Genomic DNA, 17,279 nt, shown 5'->3' on the forward strand with positions numbered 1-17,279 from the left:
TTTAAATGACACCTTCCCTCACAGTTCCTTTCTCTGAACCTATGCTATACTTACCTTGAGTAGATTTTTTTTTTTTTTTAAGATTTTATGTATTTATTTGAGAGTGAGAATGAGAGAGCATGAGAGGGGGAGGGTCAGAGGGAGAAGCAGACTCCCTGCCGAGCAAGGAGCCCGATGCGGGACTCGATCCCGGGACTCCAGGATCATGACCTGAGCCAAAGGCAGTTGTTTAACCAACTGAGCCACCCAGGCGCCCCTTGAGTAGATTTTTTAAAGTGTCATACAGAAAGGAAAAATGGTATTTTTTGCTTCCTGCAGGCATGATTTGGTTAGTTTTCTAAAAGCAAGTACTAAAATAAATCTTTGCTTGTTAGTGTAAACTAATGTGCTTTATCTGATGGAATAAACTTTAACCTGAGAAAACTGAAGAGAATGTAGTCTTCACCAATTAGCAGCAGATTTTTAAATGATCTGGGTAGAGGCAGCACACATTGCTGTAAAACAAACATAACTGAGGTTGTGTTAACCCTCCTCTGCTGCAGCACCCCCTCTTTTTCCCCTAGTGCCCCTGCCTCGGCCCAGCTGGGGACAGTATAGGCAGAAAGGAGATACAATACAGAAGATGATAATTCTGTGGTAACCAGAGTCAAGAACCAAACAGGGATTACTATCACTAAGCCTCTAACCAGGGGCTCCCGAGGACCATTTCTTCCTACAGCAAACCTTAATAATTCACTACTTCCCTCTCCTAACTTTATTTTTTTTTCTCTTTTAACTCTTTTAATTCAATTGGCCAACAAATTCAATAAGCATTTTAAAGAAGGATCAGTTCAATCAAAGAAACAGGGAATTCGGTATAGCCATCGGTTTTGCTTTTTTGGGAGGGTTGCGGGGAGGGGTTATTTGTGGATGAGCCGCCATATTGCAATAGAGACAAAATGGCTGGATCTGGATTCCATCAATCTACTTTAAAGCACTTTCAAGGAAGTCGCCTTGACCAAAGGGTGAGAAGCCGGCATTTCACTGCCTTCTCAGCAAATGCTAATTTTTTCATCAGCCCATCAGTACTGTTTGTGGCTGCACACTAAATAGGAATAATTTTGGAAGGTTCCAGCTGGCCTTCTTCAAAAGGTAAAGAAAATCCAACATTTTTAAGATTTCTTTAATCTTTTGTTGTTTCAAGTGAATGCTTCCTCTAAAGGACGATTTCAACATTTCTGGGATCTGAGACCACAGGGCAAGTGAGCAGATGGTCAAGGCTCTCAGGAAAGCCCCTCTCCTAACTGTATACCTGATCCACTGTAACCTCTTAGGGTCCTTCTTTGTCTCAAAAACTGGCTTTGGAATAGGATGCATTTTCCCCAGTTTTCTGAAGATAGCCTCAAAAGTGCTTTTCATCACTTTGGGAAAACAGGTCAGGTAAAACAGAAATTATGAAGAAGTTAAAGGGTTAAATTGGAAGGAGTTCTTGTAGTAATTCATGGTCTTTGGTTCCTAACCCTCACTGCAGATCTACCTAATCAAAACTTGGAGTGGGGCCCAGGAACCTGAATTTTTAAAAATGATTCTTATGCAGCCTGACTATAGACTTTGAATGACTAGTAAGTAGTATCTGATTTCTTAAGCAGATAATAATTTGAAAACTCTTATATTCAGCCCTTCACCTTGATCCCAAAGCACACCCACTATCATGCTTGCACACATTGCCTGCCTCCCTCCCTCCTTCTCTCTCTCTCTCTCTGTCTCTCTCTCTCACACACACACACACACAAGGGAAAGCCAAGCAAAACCTTCATCCCCCTAGTTTCTAACTTCAAGAGAGCAGAAATACAGGATCTTCCTTGTATAACAAAGGTTATCTGCTCCTCAGATTTTCTAGTTCTGAGCAGGCATTTCCAACCCTCGCCATGCTTCTCCTTCCTCAAGAGGGCTCATAGTGCCCCTGCTAAGTGAGCATGAAATAAAAAATGGGTTCTGAACTGCTGCTTCTGTTGCCTGCAATATAAACAAGTTTCTTGTTACTAATTTCTTTCCAGAAATACTGAATTTTCTTTTCTTTAGAGATGTCAGAAATTGTTAACGCTAATATAAGAACTATGGAGGGCCCATAGGCCAGCCAGCTTCTTGCTGCCTTAATCTGGACCTAGAAATCTGCAGGTCCCTCTTGGCATTCCTTTTTTCTTTTTCTTTTCTTTTTTTTAAGATTTTATTTATTTTATTAGAGAGAGAGCATGAGCAAGGAGAGGGGCAGAGGGAGAGAATCTCAGGCAGACTCCCAGCTGAGCACAGAGCTCCATCCCAGAACCCTGAGATCGTGACTTGAGCCGAAACCAAGAGTAGGACACTTAACCTACTGAGCCACTCAGGGGCCCCCTACCTGCTGGCATTCTGTAGGCTGCTGTTGGAGTTTTACGTGAACCTATTTGATTTATGATTCCTTTATATGTGGTTTTATAGTACCTGACAGAAATCCAAAGACCTGGTAAGTTAGAAAAATGTAAACTCTATAACAAGCAAACTATTCAAGAGAGATTATTTTTCATTCTTTTGCATATCAAAATGTGGTCATGAAAATCATGGAACTGACACTGTAGAGTGCACAAAGTTTAAAGGAAAAACAACACTTTTTTTTAAAGATTTTATTTATCAACTCAAGAGAGAGTGAGGCAGGCAGGCAGTGTGGCAGGCAGAGGGAGAGGGAGAAGCAGGCTTCCTGCCGAGCAGGGAGCCTGATGTGAGGTTCGATCCCGGGACCCTGAGATCATGACCCGAGCCGAAGGTCGCTTAACCAACTGAGCCACCCAGGCGCCCCTCTCTAACACTTTTTAATGATCACCCTGCAAAATAGTGTTTTTTGGGAATAGGGGAACTAGGAAGAGCTATTTACATTACATTTCCCAAAACTAGAGTGACCATGCTTCCCAGCTGGACCACAGCAGTCCTCAATCCAGCCAAATTATTAGTAGCACTCCCTTTCATTTTCAGATATGCCTTGTTTAGATGACCCAGTACAGGAACCAAATAGATATTGGAACAAAATGAAATTTGGACATGGTAAAAAGAGAGCAATTCTTCGATTTCATTTACTTTTTTAAAAAATTTTTATTTAAATCCCAGTTAGTTAACATACAGTGTAATATTAGTTTCAGGTATAGAATTTAGTGATTCATCATTTCTATACATCACTCTGTGTTCATCATGACAAGTGCATTCCTTAATTCCCATCACCTGTTTAACCCATCCCCTACCCCTCTCCCCTCTGGTAACCATCAGTTTGTTCTCTGTAGGAACTATATAGATTCTTACATACTGTTGTCCAAATAGATAGGCAAATCTTACGCATATCAGTTTATATTATACATAATTGCTGGTTACCTAATCTTCACCCCCTGACAGAGAAGATCTTTGAGTTTAGAGTGACTTTTCTGAACTCTTGCTCCCTATTACATTCCCCAAAGACTGGCACAGTAGCTTCCCAGTAAATGTTTATTAAATAATGTTCATCAAATAAATAACGAATGGATGGAAGCATGAATATGGTCCCAAGGACTGCTAAGTTAAAACTGGATTTACCTGTGATTGACTGTCCTAATAAGTAGACATGCCTAGATCTCACAGGCTGTAATGAATGGAGTTTGTTGTGAAGAATGCAACAATAGTCAATGGGATTTTAGTTAGTTAATATTATCTCCTTTATTTGAACTTTCTGCTTCTAAATGTGAGATATAAGGGTGATGGCCCTTCACATTTTCTCAAACATATATTTTAAAAACAGCTATATTCCTCTACCTCCCCCACTTCCTCCTCCCCCTCTTTATGAGAAATCATAAATCTGTTCAGCTTTGGTAACCAACATTTCCTAAACTTCTTTAATCAGATGGTATCAACACTTCACAGGACAAATAGCAAACTCAATATCCAGTTTATTTCTACATATCATTTTGGAGTCCTGGTATCAAGAAAATCCTGAGTCATGAAGATGAGTTATGAAAGTTTTGTTTTGTTTTGTTTTAAAGATTTTATTTATTTTTTGACAGCAAGAGAGGGAACACAAGCAGGGGGAGTAGGAGAGGGAGAAGCAGGCTTCTGGCTGAGCAGGGAGCCCGATGTAGGGTTTGATCCCAGGACTCTGGGATCACGACCTGAGCTGAAGGCAGACGCTTAACAACTGAGCCACCAGGCACCCCAGTTATAAAAGTTTTTAATCTTGGGCGCCTGGGTGACTCAGTTGGTTAAGCGACTGCCTTCGGCTCAGGTCGTGATCCTGGAGTCCCTGGATCAAGTCCCGCGTCGGGCTCCCTGCTTGGCAGGGAGTCTGCTTCTCCCTCTGACCCTCCCCCCTCTCATGTGCTCTCTCTCATTCTCTCTCTCTCAAATAAATAAATAAAATCTTTAAAAAAAAAAAAGTTTTTAATCTTGCCATTTTAAGATTTTCTTCAATGAGTCAGAGATGATGGAAGAACTTTATTCCTAGTCCCGCACAAAAACTAGTTAAACTGGTAACTCAGACTAATGTATTGGTGGACTCTAGTATTAGAATATGGTATATTAATACATTTGAAAGCATATGTTATTTCTAATTAAAGATTTTAAACATACAAATACCAGCCTTTAAAAAATGAAATTCTGTTGATGAAATCCTGGAGTATCTATCCCTAAAGTCCTTAGAAGCTGTAAAATGGAGTGAATCTATGGTGCATTTTCCCTTGAAATTTCACAACTTCCTCCCAAGCCTCTCTTCTCTCTGCCTACCTGGCTGTAGTCTCTCTTCTGTGTTATTGAGGGAATCTTGCAAGATATTTCAGTTATTTCAGAATAAATTGGAAGGGGAAAAAAAATGAACATTCCCAAACTTCTACATAATTTGTGATCACTGTGTACAGATATATCAACCTTTTCCACAGTTCTTTAAAAAGAATCTGTTGGGGCACCTGGGTGGCTCAGTCGTTAAGCGTCTGCCTTCGGCTCAGGTCATGATCCCAGGGTCCTGGGATCGAGCCCCACATCGGGCTCCCTGCTCAGCGGGGAGCCTGCTTCTCCCTCTCCCGCTCCGCCTGCTTGTGTTCCCTCTCTCGCTGTGTCTCTCTCTGTCAAATAAATAAATAAAATCTTTAAAAAATTAAAAAAAGAATCTGTTAAGGTAGATAACATTTCATTATTTACCTGAAAAGCCAATTTTATATATAATCTATGTCACCTGTCACAATAGTATTAGGACAGTCAAAGCATGTTATGCCAAATGTATTCATCTAAGAAAAAAAAAATTATCTCCTGAAATCTTTCTTTTCCCAAGCCATCATTTAATGGATGCTAATTATGTCATTTTCTTTCAAGGGGACCTAACATTATTTCTTCATTTGAAAATAGAACATGGGGGCGCCTGGGTGGCTCAGTTGGTTAAGCAACTGCCTTCGGCTCAGGTCATGATCCTGGAGTCCCTGGATCGAGTCCCACATCGGGCTCCCTGCTCGGCAGGGAGCCTGCTTCTCCCTCTGACCCTCCCCCCTCTCATGTGCTCTCTCTCTCTCTCTCTCTCATTCTGTCTCAAATAAATAAATAAAATCTTGGGCGCCTGGGTGGCTCAGTTGGTTAAGCGACTGCCTTCAGCTCAGGTCATGATCCTGCAGTCCCTGGATCGAGTCCCACATCGGGCTCCCTGCTCGTCAGGGAGTCTGCTTCTCCCTCTGACCCTCCCCCCTCTCATGTGCTCTCTCTCATGCTCTCTCTCTCAAATAAATAAATAAAATCTTTTTAAAAAATAAATAAATAAATAAATAAAATCTTAAAAAAAAAGAAAATAGAACATGCTTTTTCAGAAAAAAAAATAGACTCTTTTTTTTTTAATAAAAGCTGTCCTTGACCTACTGATAATATGTTGCAAATAAATGACTTTAGAGAAAGAGTTTTCTTCATGTCGGTGCTGTTACTGTGCGTCATTGCTCTGTAAAAGTATGTGTAATAGAGCACAAACACTCATAGGTGCTTCTGTTTTATGTGGTTAAGAACTTCTTCGAACTTAAACACCCAAGGGAGATGGGTGCCTGATAACAGAACAGAAGGTGTTTATTTCAGCTCCTGTTTACAATTCTTGATTGTTTTTCATTACTTCAATCATAATTTTTTTCATCATGGTATCATGATTAACTTTGACCTAATTCATAAAATGGAGGATACATCTACTGATAGGGGAGGAAAGAGAAGAAAACTAATTTTCTGTTGAGCACCTGCCCTGTGCCAGGCCCCCTGCCAGACCACTGTCCATACATTAGGCCAGTGAGGAGCTTCTTATTAGTAAAACTCCAGCGTTCATGTCTGTACCACAAAGGCAGAAGAAACACGAATACTTTACATATAAAATTAAGCATCTCAGACCCAATTCAGCTTAAGAAACCACCTATTAAATTTATTTTCCCACAAAGAAAGAGGGCTTACATAGTTTTATTTTTTATTTTTTATTTTTTATTTTTTTTTAAAGATTTTATTTATTTATTTGACAGAGAGAGACACAGTGAGAGCAGGAACACAAGCAGGGGGAGTGGGAGAGGGAGAAGCAGGCCTCCCGCAGAGCAGGGAGCCCGATGTGGGACTCGATCCCAGGATCCTGGGATCATGACCTGAGCCGAAGGCAGACGCTTAACGACTGAGCCACCCAGGCGCCCCAAAAGGGCTTACATAGTTTTAAAATTAGAATGTCCAAGTCTATTTCTTCATTCCAGTACAGTTTTCACAGATGGCTTTTGATCTTATCAATGTAAATCTGTCTCAAACTCTTAATTTAGTTTTAAATATCAAATCACCTAATACTCTACCACCATATTTATCCTTTAGAATCCTTTTATTTTAAAACAGCATTGAACTTTGTATTTAAATAGCCATAATTGAATTTTTTCCCCAGTGTAACTACAGCAGATGTATTTTTACAATCTATTAAAATAATTCCCAATCATTTTCCCTTTGTTTGGAATTTTACTTTTTGTTTGGAATGAGAATGTGTGCATAAATAGGTTCGTTTCCATTTATAACTAGAGTAAGCAAAGTTTCATTCTGTAATCCTAATGAAATGTAGAATGCTTAGTTTGTGAGAATAAGTTCTGGAAGTCTGAGTTCAATAATTTTAGTGTTAGAAGTGAAATTTATGGGACGCCTGGGTGGCTCAGTTGGTTGAGCGTCTGCCTTCGGCTCAGGTCATGATCCCAGAGTCCTGGGATCGAGTCCCGCATCGGGCTCCTTGCTCAGCAGGGGGCCTGCTTCTTCATCTATCTCCTGCTCCCCCTGGTTGTGCTTTCTCGCTCTCTGACAAATAAATTAATAAAATCTTAAAAAAAAAAAAAAAAGAAGTGAAATTTATATATGATCTTGGTCTTGGACCTGTTTTACAGATGATGGAACAGAGCCAGAGAGGTAAAATGGGTTGAATGAAAAGAGTTCAGGGGCGCCTGGGTGGCTCAGTCATTAAGCATCTGCCCTCGGCTCAGGTCATGATCTCAGGGTTCTGGGATCGAGCCCCGCATCGGGCTCCCTGCTCTGCGGGAAGCCTGCTTCTCCCTCTTCTACTCCCCCTGCTTGTGCTCCCTCTCTTGCTGTGTCTGTCTCTGTCAAATGAATAAATAAAATCTTTAAAAAATATAAATAAATAAATAAATAAATAAATAAGAGTTCATAGGTTAGTGATGTTTCAGAAGTGAACTATCAGTTAAAATAATCTGATTATTTTTGCTTTTGATCTATTAAGGGAAATTTTTAAAAATAGAGGAAAAAGAAAAGTGAAAGTTAAAATTATTTTTAACCTAACTAGTTAGCTTGTCATTTTGAAGTGCTAATTTAGGCAACTAGATAACATGAATAGTTGCATGAGCTTGTTCTTTTGCCTAGTAATCAATCTCGCAGTTCGCTTCAAGGAGACTTATGCAGAATATCTAACATTTGGTGATATTACTTGAGAAAGATGTATTTCTCCCTACTTCTTGCATGAGCAGAATAGTTCTTTAGCTGTGCAGTGCTTGTTGGGGATGAGGAGCAGCAAGAAGAATCAAACATTCACTTATATGGCTATTTTCCTAGTTCTACTGGGCGCGAGAAGCCATGTAACTTGCTTGAGATCACACAAGTTTGTGTGGCCTAGAAAATTGATTATCCATCTTCCAACCTAATACTCTTTTCGTAAGAAATAATGATAATAGTAGCAGCTTATATTTATTGAATGTTTGCTATATGTTAACCAGTAGCCAATCATTTCACACCAACTTCCCATCTAACCTTCATAACTGCTTTATTCTCAGCTTACTGGAAATTGAGGCACAGAGGAGTTTGTACAACTACCTTCAGAAGCTTCAGTCATCCTTTTTTCCCCGTGGTGTTTTAGACTGCAAACAGGCTTCTTTTTCCCAAGATAAGCCAATGCTGATTTACAGCTTTATCTTGGGTATAGAAATAGAGTGAGACGGGACGCCTGGGTGGCTCAGTCAGTTAAGTGTCTGCCTTCTGCTCAGTTCATGATCCCAGGGTCCTGGGATCGAGCCCCGCAGAGGGGCTCCCAGCTCAGCGGGGAGCCTGCTTCTCCCTCTGCCTGCCGCTCTCCCTGCTTGTTTATTCTCTCTCTGACAAATAAGTAAATAAAATCTTTTAAAAAAAGAAAAAGAAAATGGAGTGAATTATGACTGGTCCAAAATCTCATTTTGTGCTCATAGACTTGACTAGGGTCTAAGATTTGTAATAAGTAAATTTATATATTATTTTGTAAAGACAGTTTTTAATTTGTTGGCACATCTTCAAACAGGATCTTCCAGAGAGTCAATGCAAAGCATCCCACATTATCTACAAATAAATGAAGTACTATTAATCAGCGATCAAGAATTTCTCCCATGCCATATAATGGATCAGCATTGGAAGTTCTATGTGGAATGTGAAGAGCTAACATTCTAAAACCTTATTTTTGTAATAATTTATTATACATGTGTTCATGTTATCAACCCACATTCATATCTTATCTTATATGGGCTGGAGGGCCTATTGTAACACACACTTCATGAGTTGCTACTTAAAATGTGTTTATGGTGTAAGAAAAAATATAACTCAAATTATTGTAGTAAGATTAATACCTTTTTGCCATTGAAATAAAGGCATTTTTGAATTAAAACATATTGATTCTCTGGCTTTGATTTTACTAAAATAAATGTAAAACTAATATTTCAATCAATACCTCAACCTTTGTATAAATTACAGTTGTTCCTTAAGGGAGGTAAGGATAAAAAGAGTGATAATTGGTCCGTAGAAGGCCCAGATAAAGTGAATCTACTTAAAACAAGAATTTAATGCCCCAGTACCTTCACCCATATACTTTAGAATTTATCTTGTAACCAAAATAAAAAATTGTCAAAGAGGTTTATTTTAAATTTCATAAAAGTTAGCATAAAACTGTAACTGTGGTAAGTCATAGAACAACAAAAATGAATCAAATGTTGATCAGGGGGCTTATTTTAAATAGGATACTTAACCTTTGACTTTTGCTACATTATCATCATGAAGATTTTCTTTTTTTTAAGAAAGATTTTTATAAAAGAAACTTAGTAAGTTTTCTCAAGGGTCTGCCTTCCTCCTTTGATGGCCATCTTATTCTTTACTTGTCACCATCCCAAGCTCCCAGAGAAGCTTTTTGACTTTGTGGCTTGAGTCCATCCTTTCTTAATTGGGGAGAGAAGTCGAGCTGTGGTAAAAATTACTCTTACAAGTGCTAGACTTTGGGAGATATATTTTTTTTATGTTTTCTTATTGTAAATATACAGAATCTTAAATATCTTTGGAATATATAGGAAACTGGTTAACGGTTTCCTGTGGGTAGAAAAATCATGGGGCTAGAGAGCTGAAAAGGGAGATTTTTAACTACATGTGCTCTTTGGCAACTTTTGAGGTTGATAATATGTGTGTGTTCTTACTATTCAATTAAAAGTTTTAATTATCTGAAAAGCACCTGGAAAGGTTTCATATTAATAAAAGTGTAAAGACGGCTTAGATCATTTTTTCTTCTTGTGAGAGTCCATTGAAAATATTTAGGTGAGAATGCCCCTACATGTTGTAATATTTGAGAACTGACAAGTTTATTATGCCATCATTTTCTTAGACTACACTCTTTTTCTAATTCTTGAATAATGTACATGAGGTGGTCTATTTGGCTTTTATTTAAGGAGATATTTAAAACATGACTCATTTGCAAATATATGTACTAACATGGGAAGTTGTATATATAAATGAAAAAAATGCACATTGTTAAACGGTGGTTAATACAAGTCCTGATTGGGGTGCCTAGGTGGCTCAGTTGGTTAAGCATCTGCCTTGAGCTCAGGTCATGATCCCAGGACCCTGAGATCGAGCCCCACACTTCTCCCTCTTGCCCCTGCTCATGCTTTCTCTCTCTCAAATAAAATCTTTTTTAAAAAAATACAAGTCCTGATTGTGTTAAATAAAAAATGTGCTTTTGAGTGTGTGTGTAATATATATAGCCATATAAATATGCATGTATTTATATCATGTATGCTATATATACTTGATGAGTCATGAAATGTGTACTTGTATATATGAACATGTGTGTGGGGTGGGGGTAGAGGTATGTTGAGTAAAAGGTCTGGAATGCCACCAAGAAAAACATTTGCCATGTCTGGCCCTAAGGGAGTTGGACTGGGAAGGGTGGAAGGATACTTTTGGAGTGTACTTTCAACTTAAGAAAAACAACACATATTTCTTTTGAAACTTAAAAAGTATTTTTTAAAGAATAACTTAAAAAGGTACTTTGCTTAGTTACTATAATTTACGAAAGTCATATATTCTAAGTCTATAGTATAAGAACTTAAAGATCTGACTTTTCATGTTAATGATCAAATTCTTAAAGTTAATTTCCTAAGCCCATTAAAAAAAATGTATATACCAACTGGTAAATAACATAACACCCAGTGCCCTTGAGGCATGCTGAGTGTTGCCCAAACTAAACAATAAAAGGGTCTACTCCAACCAGGGTTGGAGTCCAGAAAGCTATGTTACACCATATCATCCCTGAGAGAAGACAACATTTTGGATGGTTGCTAGATGTTTTGTCTTTTCTGGGTTGAAACCCCCAAGCTTCTGGCCCTAAGCCATATAAGGGACCTCCAATAATAGCTAATAATCCAATCTCCTGCCTGATATTTGTATCCTTTCTATAACATTAACTTCTTGAACACCTCTGGGATACTCCATACCCAACAAGGAAGCCTATTCCTTTCATACAGGTAGTCCTAAGTGTTAGAAAGCTGGAACCACAATGTCCCAGGCCTCACAATCTTACTAGGATAAAAATACTTCTGTTCATAAAGTTGAATTATTATGGCACAGACTTCCACAGGCCCAATTGCTGAGAATGTCCAAGCATACATCTTGTCCTTTTCTCCTCAATTTCTCTTTCATTTGGTTCCCTTCAACTTACCTCCCTGAGTTCAGTCATTTATCAGTGCATGTCTAGACTGTGTGCAACAGGAATCCTGCTCCATTTCAACCCAGTTCTTTACTTTTACTTTATAAAACCTATGGCATGCTATGCCAAATTATTCTTAAAGATCTCTTTTCCTTCCCTGCTGCTGCAAGAGTAAAATGTAGGCCCAACATTAAAGGCCCATGATTCTCTGGTCCTAACATAACCTTCCAGCTTCATCTCCCAATAATCTCTAACCTTTGCTTCACTCTTTTTTTTTTTTTTAAGGATTTTATTTATTTATTTGAGAGAGAGAAAGAGCACAAGAGGGGGGAGCGGGAGAGGGAGAAGCAGACTCCCTGCTGAGCAGGGAGCCCGATGCGGGACTCGATCCCGGGACTCCAGGATCATGACCTGAGCCGAAGGCAGTCGCTTAACCAACTGAGCCACCCAGGCGCCCACCTTTGACTCACTCTTAAGAGCAAGTCATTCTTTCCTCTTCCCTGTTAGAGTCCGAATTGTATTCCCTCAAAATTAATATGTTGAAGTCCTAACCCCTGAGACCTTAGACTGTGACTGTATTTGGAAATAGGACCTTTAAAGAGGTGGTTAAAGGGCACCTGGGTGGCTCAGTCATTAAGCGTCTGCCTTCGGCTCAGGTGATGATCCCAGGGTCCTGGGATCGAGTCCCACATCGGGCTCCTTGCTCAGTGGGAAGCCTACTTCCCCCTCTCCCACTCCCCCTGCTTATGTTCCCTCTCTCGCTATCTCTCTCTCTGTCAAATAAATAAAATATTTTTAAAAAATAAATAAATAAAAATAAAGAGGTGGTTAAGTTAAAATAAGGCCAGTAAGGTAAATCCCAATATAATCTATTGTCCTTATATGAAGAAATTTGGACACATAAAGGAATACCATGGATGCACGTGCACAAAAAGACCATGTGAGGACACAGTGAGAAGGCAGCCATCTGCACACCAAGGACGGAGAGCTCAGAATAAAACCCACGCTGCCAACTCCTTGATCTTGGAGATCTATGCTCCAGGACTATGAGAAATAACTTTCTGTTGTTTAAGCCACCCAGTTTCGGGTATTCCTTTATGGCACTCCGAGCAAGTTAATACAATCCCTAACTCTCCCATACATTTGCTTATACTACCTAGAATGTTCCCTCTCCTGTCCATTGATGTGTTCTTTATTCTTTGAGCCCTCTCCTCATATAGGACCTCATGTAGTGCGGTCTCAGACCACCCTGATCCAAGCACTTAATATTTATAGCTTAGTATTATTAGTTTTCATAGCTTTTCTCCCCCAAGTAGCTGGAAAACTTAGCAAGATCAGGTTTAGAGTTTCATACTTTATTTCCTATAAAATATCTCAAACATACTAGATGCTTAAGAAATATCTACCAGTTAGGATGTGTCAGGCACAATAACAGAAAACCCTACTCAAAATGGCTTAAGCAATAAGGAAAACTTATTATTTCCTGTAAGGAGTCCAGATGTAGAAACTTCAGGGTTGGTTAATTCTTCAACTCAACATTATCACTGTTGCTTTCCTCTTCTAGTTCCCTCCACGGTGCCAAGATGGCTCCACTGTTGCAGGCAGATGGACATGTAGAAACAGCGTCATTAGAAGAAGAAAAGAAATACTTGCTTCCAATGCACATCTTTTCTGAACACCACCACCACCCCAGGACATTGTGTCTCATTGGCTAGAATTGTACCATCTGCCCATTTGTACATCAGTCACTGGCCAGGGAAGTGGGGTTAACTTGACTGGCTGAGAGGAGTAAGTATATGCCCATGTGCAGGAGAGTACTCAGCTAGCTGTACAGATTCCACACTCTGCCAGTAAAAAAAAAAAAAAACCAAACAGAAACAAATAAACATTGCTAAGAGCAATATTTATTGAGCACTAAGCAGTCACTGTTACAAGCACTTTCAATGTATTAACTCATTTAATCCTCACCACACCCTATGAGGTAGGAGATACTACTTGCATTTTATGAATGAGGAAACAGAGGTATAGCATGAAGTAACTTGGCTCAAAGTCACACAGCTATCAAGTGGTAAAGCCGGGATTCAAACCTGGTCATCTGGCTTCAGAACTCATGCTATCAGGCATCATATATTTCCTCTCTCTCAACCAAAAGTTTCTGCCTGGATATATATGTTAAATGATGAAAAGAGTGTTGACATCATTCTGAGTGATGCTGACTATTGACTTCTTCCACCTACACACTCTGAGGGTCAGTGTTTGCTCACTTCGGTGAATGACAGGTAGGGGTCAGGCCAGACAGAGGTGGAAAATGGAAGGCAGAAGTCTTACTGGATGAGTTGTGATATGAACACATTGGTATCTGCTTTTAGGCTCTCTCTTTTTCAACCTAGGGCGTTCCAGGTATAAAGAATGAGTAAAGCTAATTCATCTGAGATATTGCCCAAACTCAATTTTCATGGGGAACTATCTTGTTGTTTTTAAATGAATGCATGTGCCCCAAAGTCCTGGACTTTAAGTCCCTTTGGATTCTCAGTACTTTGAGGGGTAACAGCACATACCCTCCATGTGTGTTTCTTTGGACTCCCTCTCCTATTTGTCCTCAGCTCATTTATGTTGAAGCCTATTTTACAGAAGGAAACCAGAGACATACCATTCTTTTTTTTTTTTTTCTTTTTTTGGGCAGGAGTGGAATTTTTTTTTTTCATTTTTTTTATTATGTTATGTTAATCACCACACATTACATCATTAGTTTTTGATGTAGTGTTCCATGATTCATTATTTGCGTATAACACCCAGTGCTCCATGCAAAATGGGCCCTCTTTAATACCCATCACCAGGCTAACCCATCCTCCCACCCCCCTCAGAGACATACCATTCTTAAACAGGTTAAAGCCAAGAAATATAGTAAGCTTCTGCTTGAACTCAATCATAAGGTTCTCGTGTCCCTAATTCTTTTACCACCTAAATAAGAGGAACAGAATTTGAGGCCATGTCAGATCAGCTTGCCTCAATCTTAATTCAAGCCCTGAGTACAGACTGCATGGTCAACCTTAAATTCCTTGGGCATATTTGTAACTTCATATTCTTTCATTTAGGCTACTTTGCCAGGGACTTTAAAGTAGGAACAGCAGATGCAAACATTTGAAGCTGTAATGTAAATAGTGGTATTTCTAAAAGTAAAAGCAGTTAACATTTCTGGTTTTAGATTTTCACAAGACACCTTAATGTCTGGCAGTTTGGCTGAGATATGAAGTTGGGTTATGTCCTTCAAAGATGGAGGTAAGGAAGTGGTGAGGCAAGTTACCCAGCTGGTGGGTGAGCCTCACCAATCACCCAACATCTGCACCTCAGCGTTTTTGTTCTCTGTTCATTTTGCCTACACATTAACTGTCATGAAATGATTAGACAGAGCAAAACAAAAATTATCTTTCTTTGTGTACAAATGGCCCAAGAAAGGAAAATGCTGGTGGTGGATATGGAGAGGTTTAAGAAAATTTTGATTCTTAGTCAAAATATGTATATGTATAGGTGTATGTATGTACAGGATAAATAAAAGAGTAGACAGTCAAATTTGGAAGAACCCAGCTCTGTGCCACAAATTATTTTATGTGTAGGCCTGCGAGCCCAGAGAGCCCCTAACTCTCTCGAATTGCGGACGTCCCTTTCCTTTAGAACCAATGGAATGACTTGAACCCTGCAGTCAACATAAGGGCCGAGTCCACTACCACCCCGTTTTATGTCCCTCTGCTCCTGTTTCTCTACATTTTCCCAAGAAGGGACTTATGTTCCCCACTCTGCTGCATTTCCATGAAACTCCGTCACCTACTGGTCAGCTTGGTCCTTGGACATTTCTCTCAGCCACTAGAGCCCTCACCACCTCCCACGTCCCTCTGCCTCACACTAATCTCACCCCAGCCGGTCCTTTCCCCAAAGGCCCACCCACCCCAGCTCTTCTCTGAAGCCTGGTAAAGGGGAAGGAGTTACAGCACAGGACAGCACAAAACTTAATGACTGGACATGACCTCTGCCACAGGGAGTTTCTTCCTGGTGATGTTCTCGTCAAACCCTGTCTCGGTTGAAGCAGTACAAGACAGTGGACATGAGGGCAGGCGGTGGGCCAACATCCTGGCTCTACCACTCTCTAGTTATAGAAACAGGCTTCCATGTCTGTAAAGGGAGCTAGCAATGTACCTCCCTCCTCAGATGTCTGTGAGGATTAAATGAGGTATGCTGTGTAAAGCAGGCATTGGCCACTGTGGCTGGCACAGAGTGATCGCTCAATAAATGATAGCTGTTGTTGCTATGATGGGTAACTTGCCCAGGCTCCCCTCTGTAAACCTCTGAGAACAACCTTGCTGCATCTCACACACACACACATACACACTACACCCCTATACTTATTAAAGTAGAATCTTTGAGAACAAGTCTGGGGATCAGTAAGTTCTTAAGCTCCCTACGTGACTTTAATATGCAGTCGGACTGAGAACCACTGCTCTAGACTCTTCCCATATCTTCTCCTTCTCCCTCTTTCCTGGGCCACCTGTCATCTTTCTCTAGGCATTCAAGAGAAACTCAGGATTCTCCTATGCATTCTCCCATTTTGTTATAAGCATAGCGTTTTTGCTCTCTATTAACTACCTACGCTCTGCCCAGGGGGCCTTGGCTTTCTCACCTTCAATATATTGTAGGTGTTTTCTGCTCTGGCCATGAAGTACAAGAGGTTATATTCAATTGTTGCTTTAAATAACATTTTTTTTTTTACAACAGCAAAAAGTTACCAGAGTTCTCCCCAAATGGGGTTATTGTGTAAGTTTCTGCACATGTTTCTTCTAGACTAGGAGATCAAGGATTCCAGCTGTGGGACATAAGAAGCTGGAAGCAACAGAAGCACAACCTAGTAGTATACTTGGAGTACTTATAAAATATTTCTGCAGATCCCAGGGGCTTTTCAGCCTTGGCTATGCGTTAGAATCACCCGGTGAATGTTAAGACCTGGCCCAAATCCAGGCCCCACCCCCAGAGATTCTAATTTCATTGATCTGGAGTATTGTCTATGCTGCCAGGAATTTTTTCATCTCTCCCAGATGATTCCAGTGAGCAGCCACTGATCTCTGGAAACTGATCTTGTCACTTCACTTTTTTCTCCCAACCACCATCAATCATTGCATTAATCCCGTGTTTCCCCAACTACCTCTTTAAAACAATCAGTTGGGATGTTTCTTAAGAATACAGATTCCTGGGCCCCACTCCAGGCTTCCTGAATCAAAATGTCCATAGAAGTCTTATCAGGCAATTATGAGAAACACTACATTAATTCAAGTTATCTTGGCCCATTTTCAGTTAATTAATATGTACTTTATTTGTTTGAAAAATATTTAATGAGCACCTAATATATGCCGAACATTGTTTTAGTTGCTAGGAATACAGCAAAAAACAAGACAATTCCATGTCCTTGTGGATACTATGTCTAGGAGCAGAGTAAACAAGCAAAAACTTCATTTCAGATAGTGATCAATGTATAAAGGCCCTGGAGCGAGATAAAGGGCTAGAAGGTGATATGAAGTTACGGCAGGCCATTATTTTAAAAAAGGTGGCAAGTGAAGGCCTGGTTTTGAGAAGTTGCATCTGAACAGACAACTGAGTGATGAGAAATTGCTAAAGAATTCCATTGCAGCCCCACTTATACCATTTTTAATCTTCTGAATTAGATGGGATTTTCTTCAAGGTCAGGGACTGTCTTTTATATTTTTGTATTTTCCTATAGCAACCAGTGTAGCACTTTGCACAAGCAAGAACTCCATGAATCACACTAGACTCAAAAGCATTTCATCCTTAAATA

At 39.8% G+C, this 17,279-nt stretch overlaps 1 protein-coding gene across 1 annotated transcript in view; it reads left to right on the top strand.

Annotated features, from left to right (window-relative positions):
- ANKRD31 (ankyrin repeat domain 31) overlaps positions 1-9,129 on the top strand; it is a 127,594-nt gene extending 118,465 nt beyond the window's left edge. Inside the window, exon 24 of the mRNA XM_081825593.1 lies at positions 8,698-9,129. Within this exon, the coding sequence (XP_081681719.1) occupies positions 8,698-8,922 (225 nt within the window). The 3' untranslated portion in view covers positions 8,923-9,129. The remainder of the gene's footprint in view (positions 1-8,697) is intronic.
- The last annotated feature ends 8,150 nt before the right edge of the window (positions 9,130-17,279 follow it).

The sequence above is a fragment of the Leptonychotes weddellii genome, chromosome 7 (genome assembly GCF_054177405.1).
Source record: "Leptonychotes weddellii isolate Sample4059 chromosome 7, ASM5417740v2, whole genome shotgun sequence".
In the NCBI taxonomy this organism is placed as follows: domain Eukaryota; kingdom Metazoa; phylum Chordata; class Mammalia; order Carnivora; family Phocidae; genus Leptonychotes; species Leptonychotes weddellii.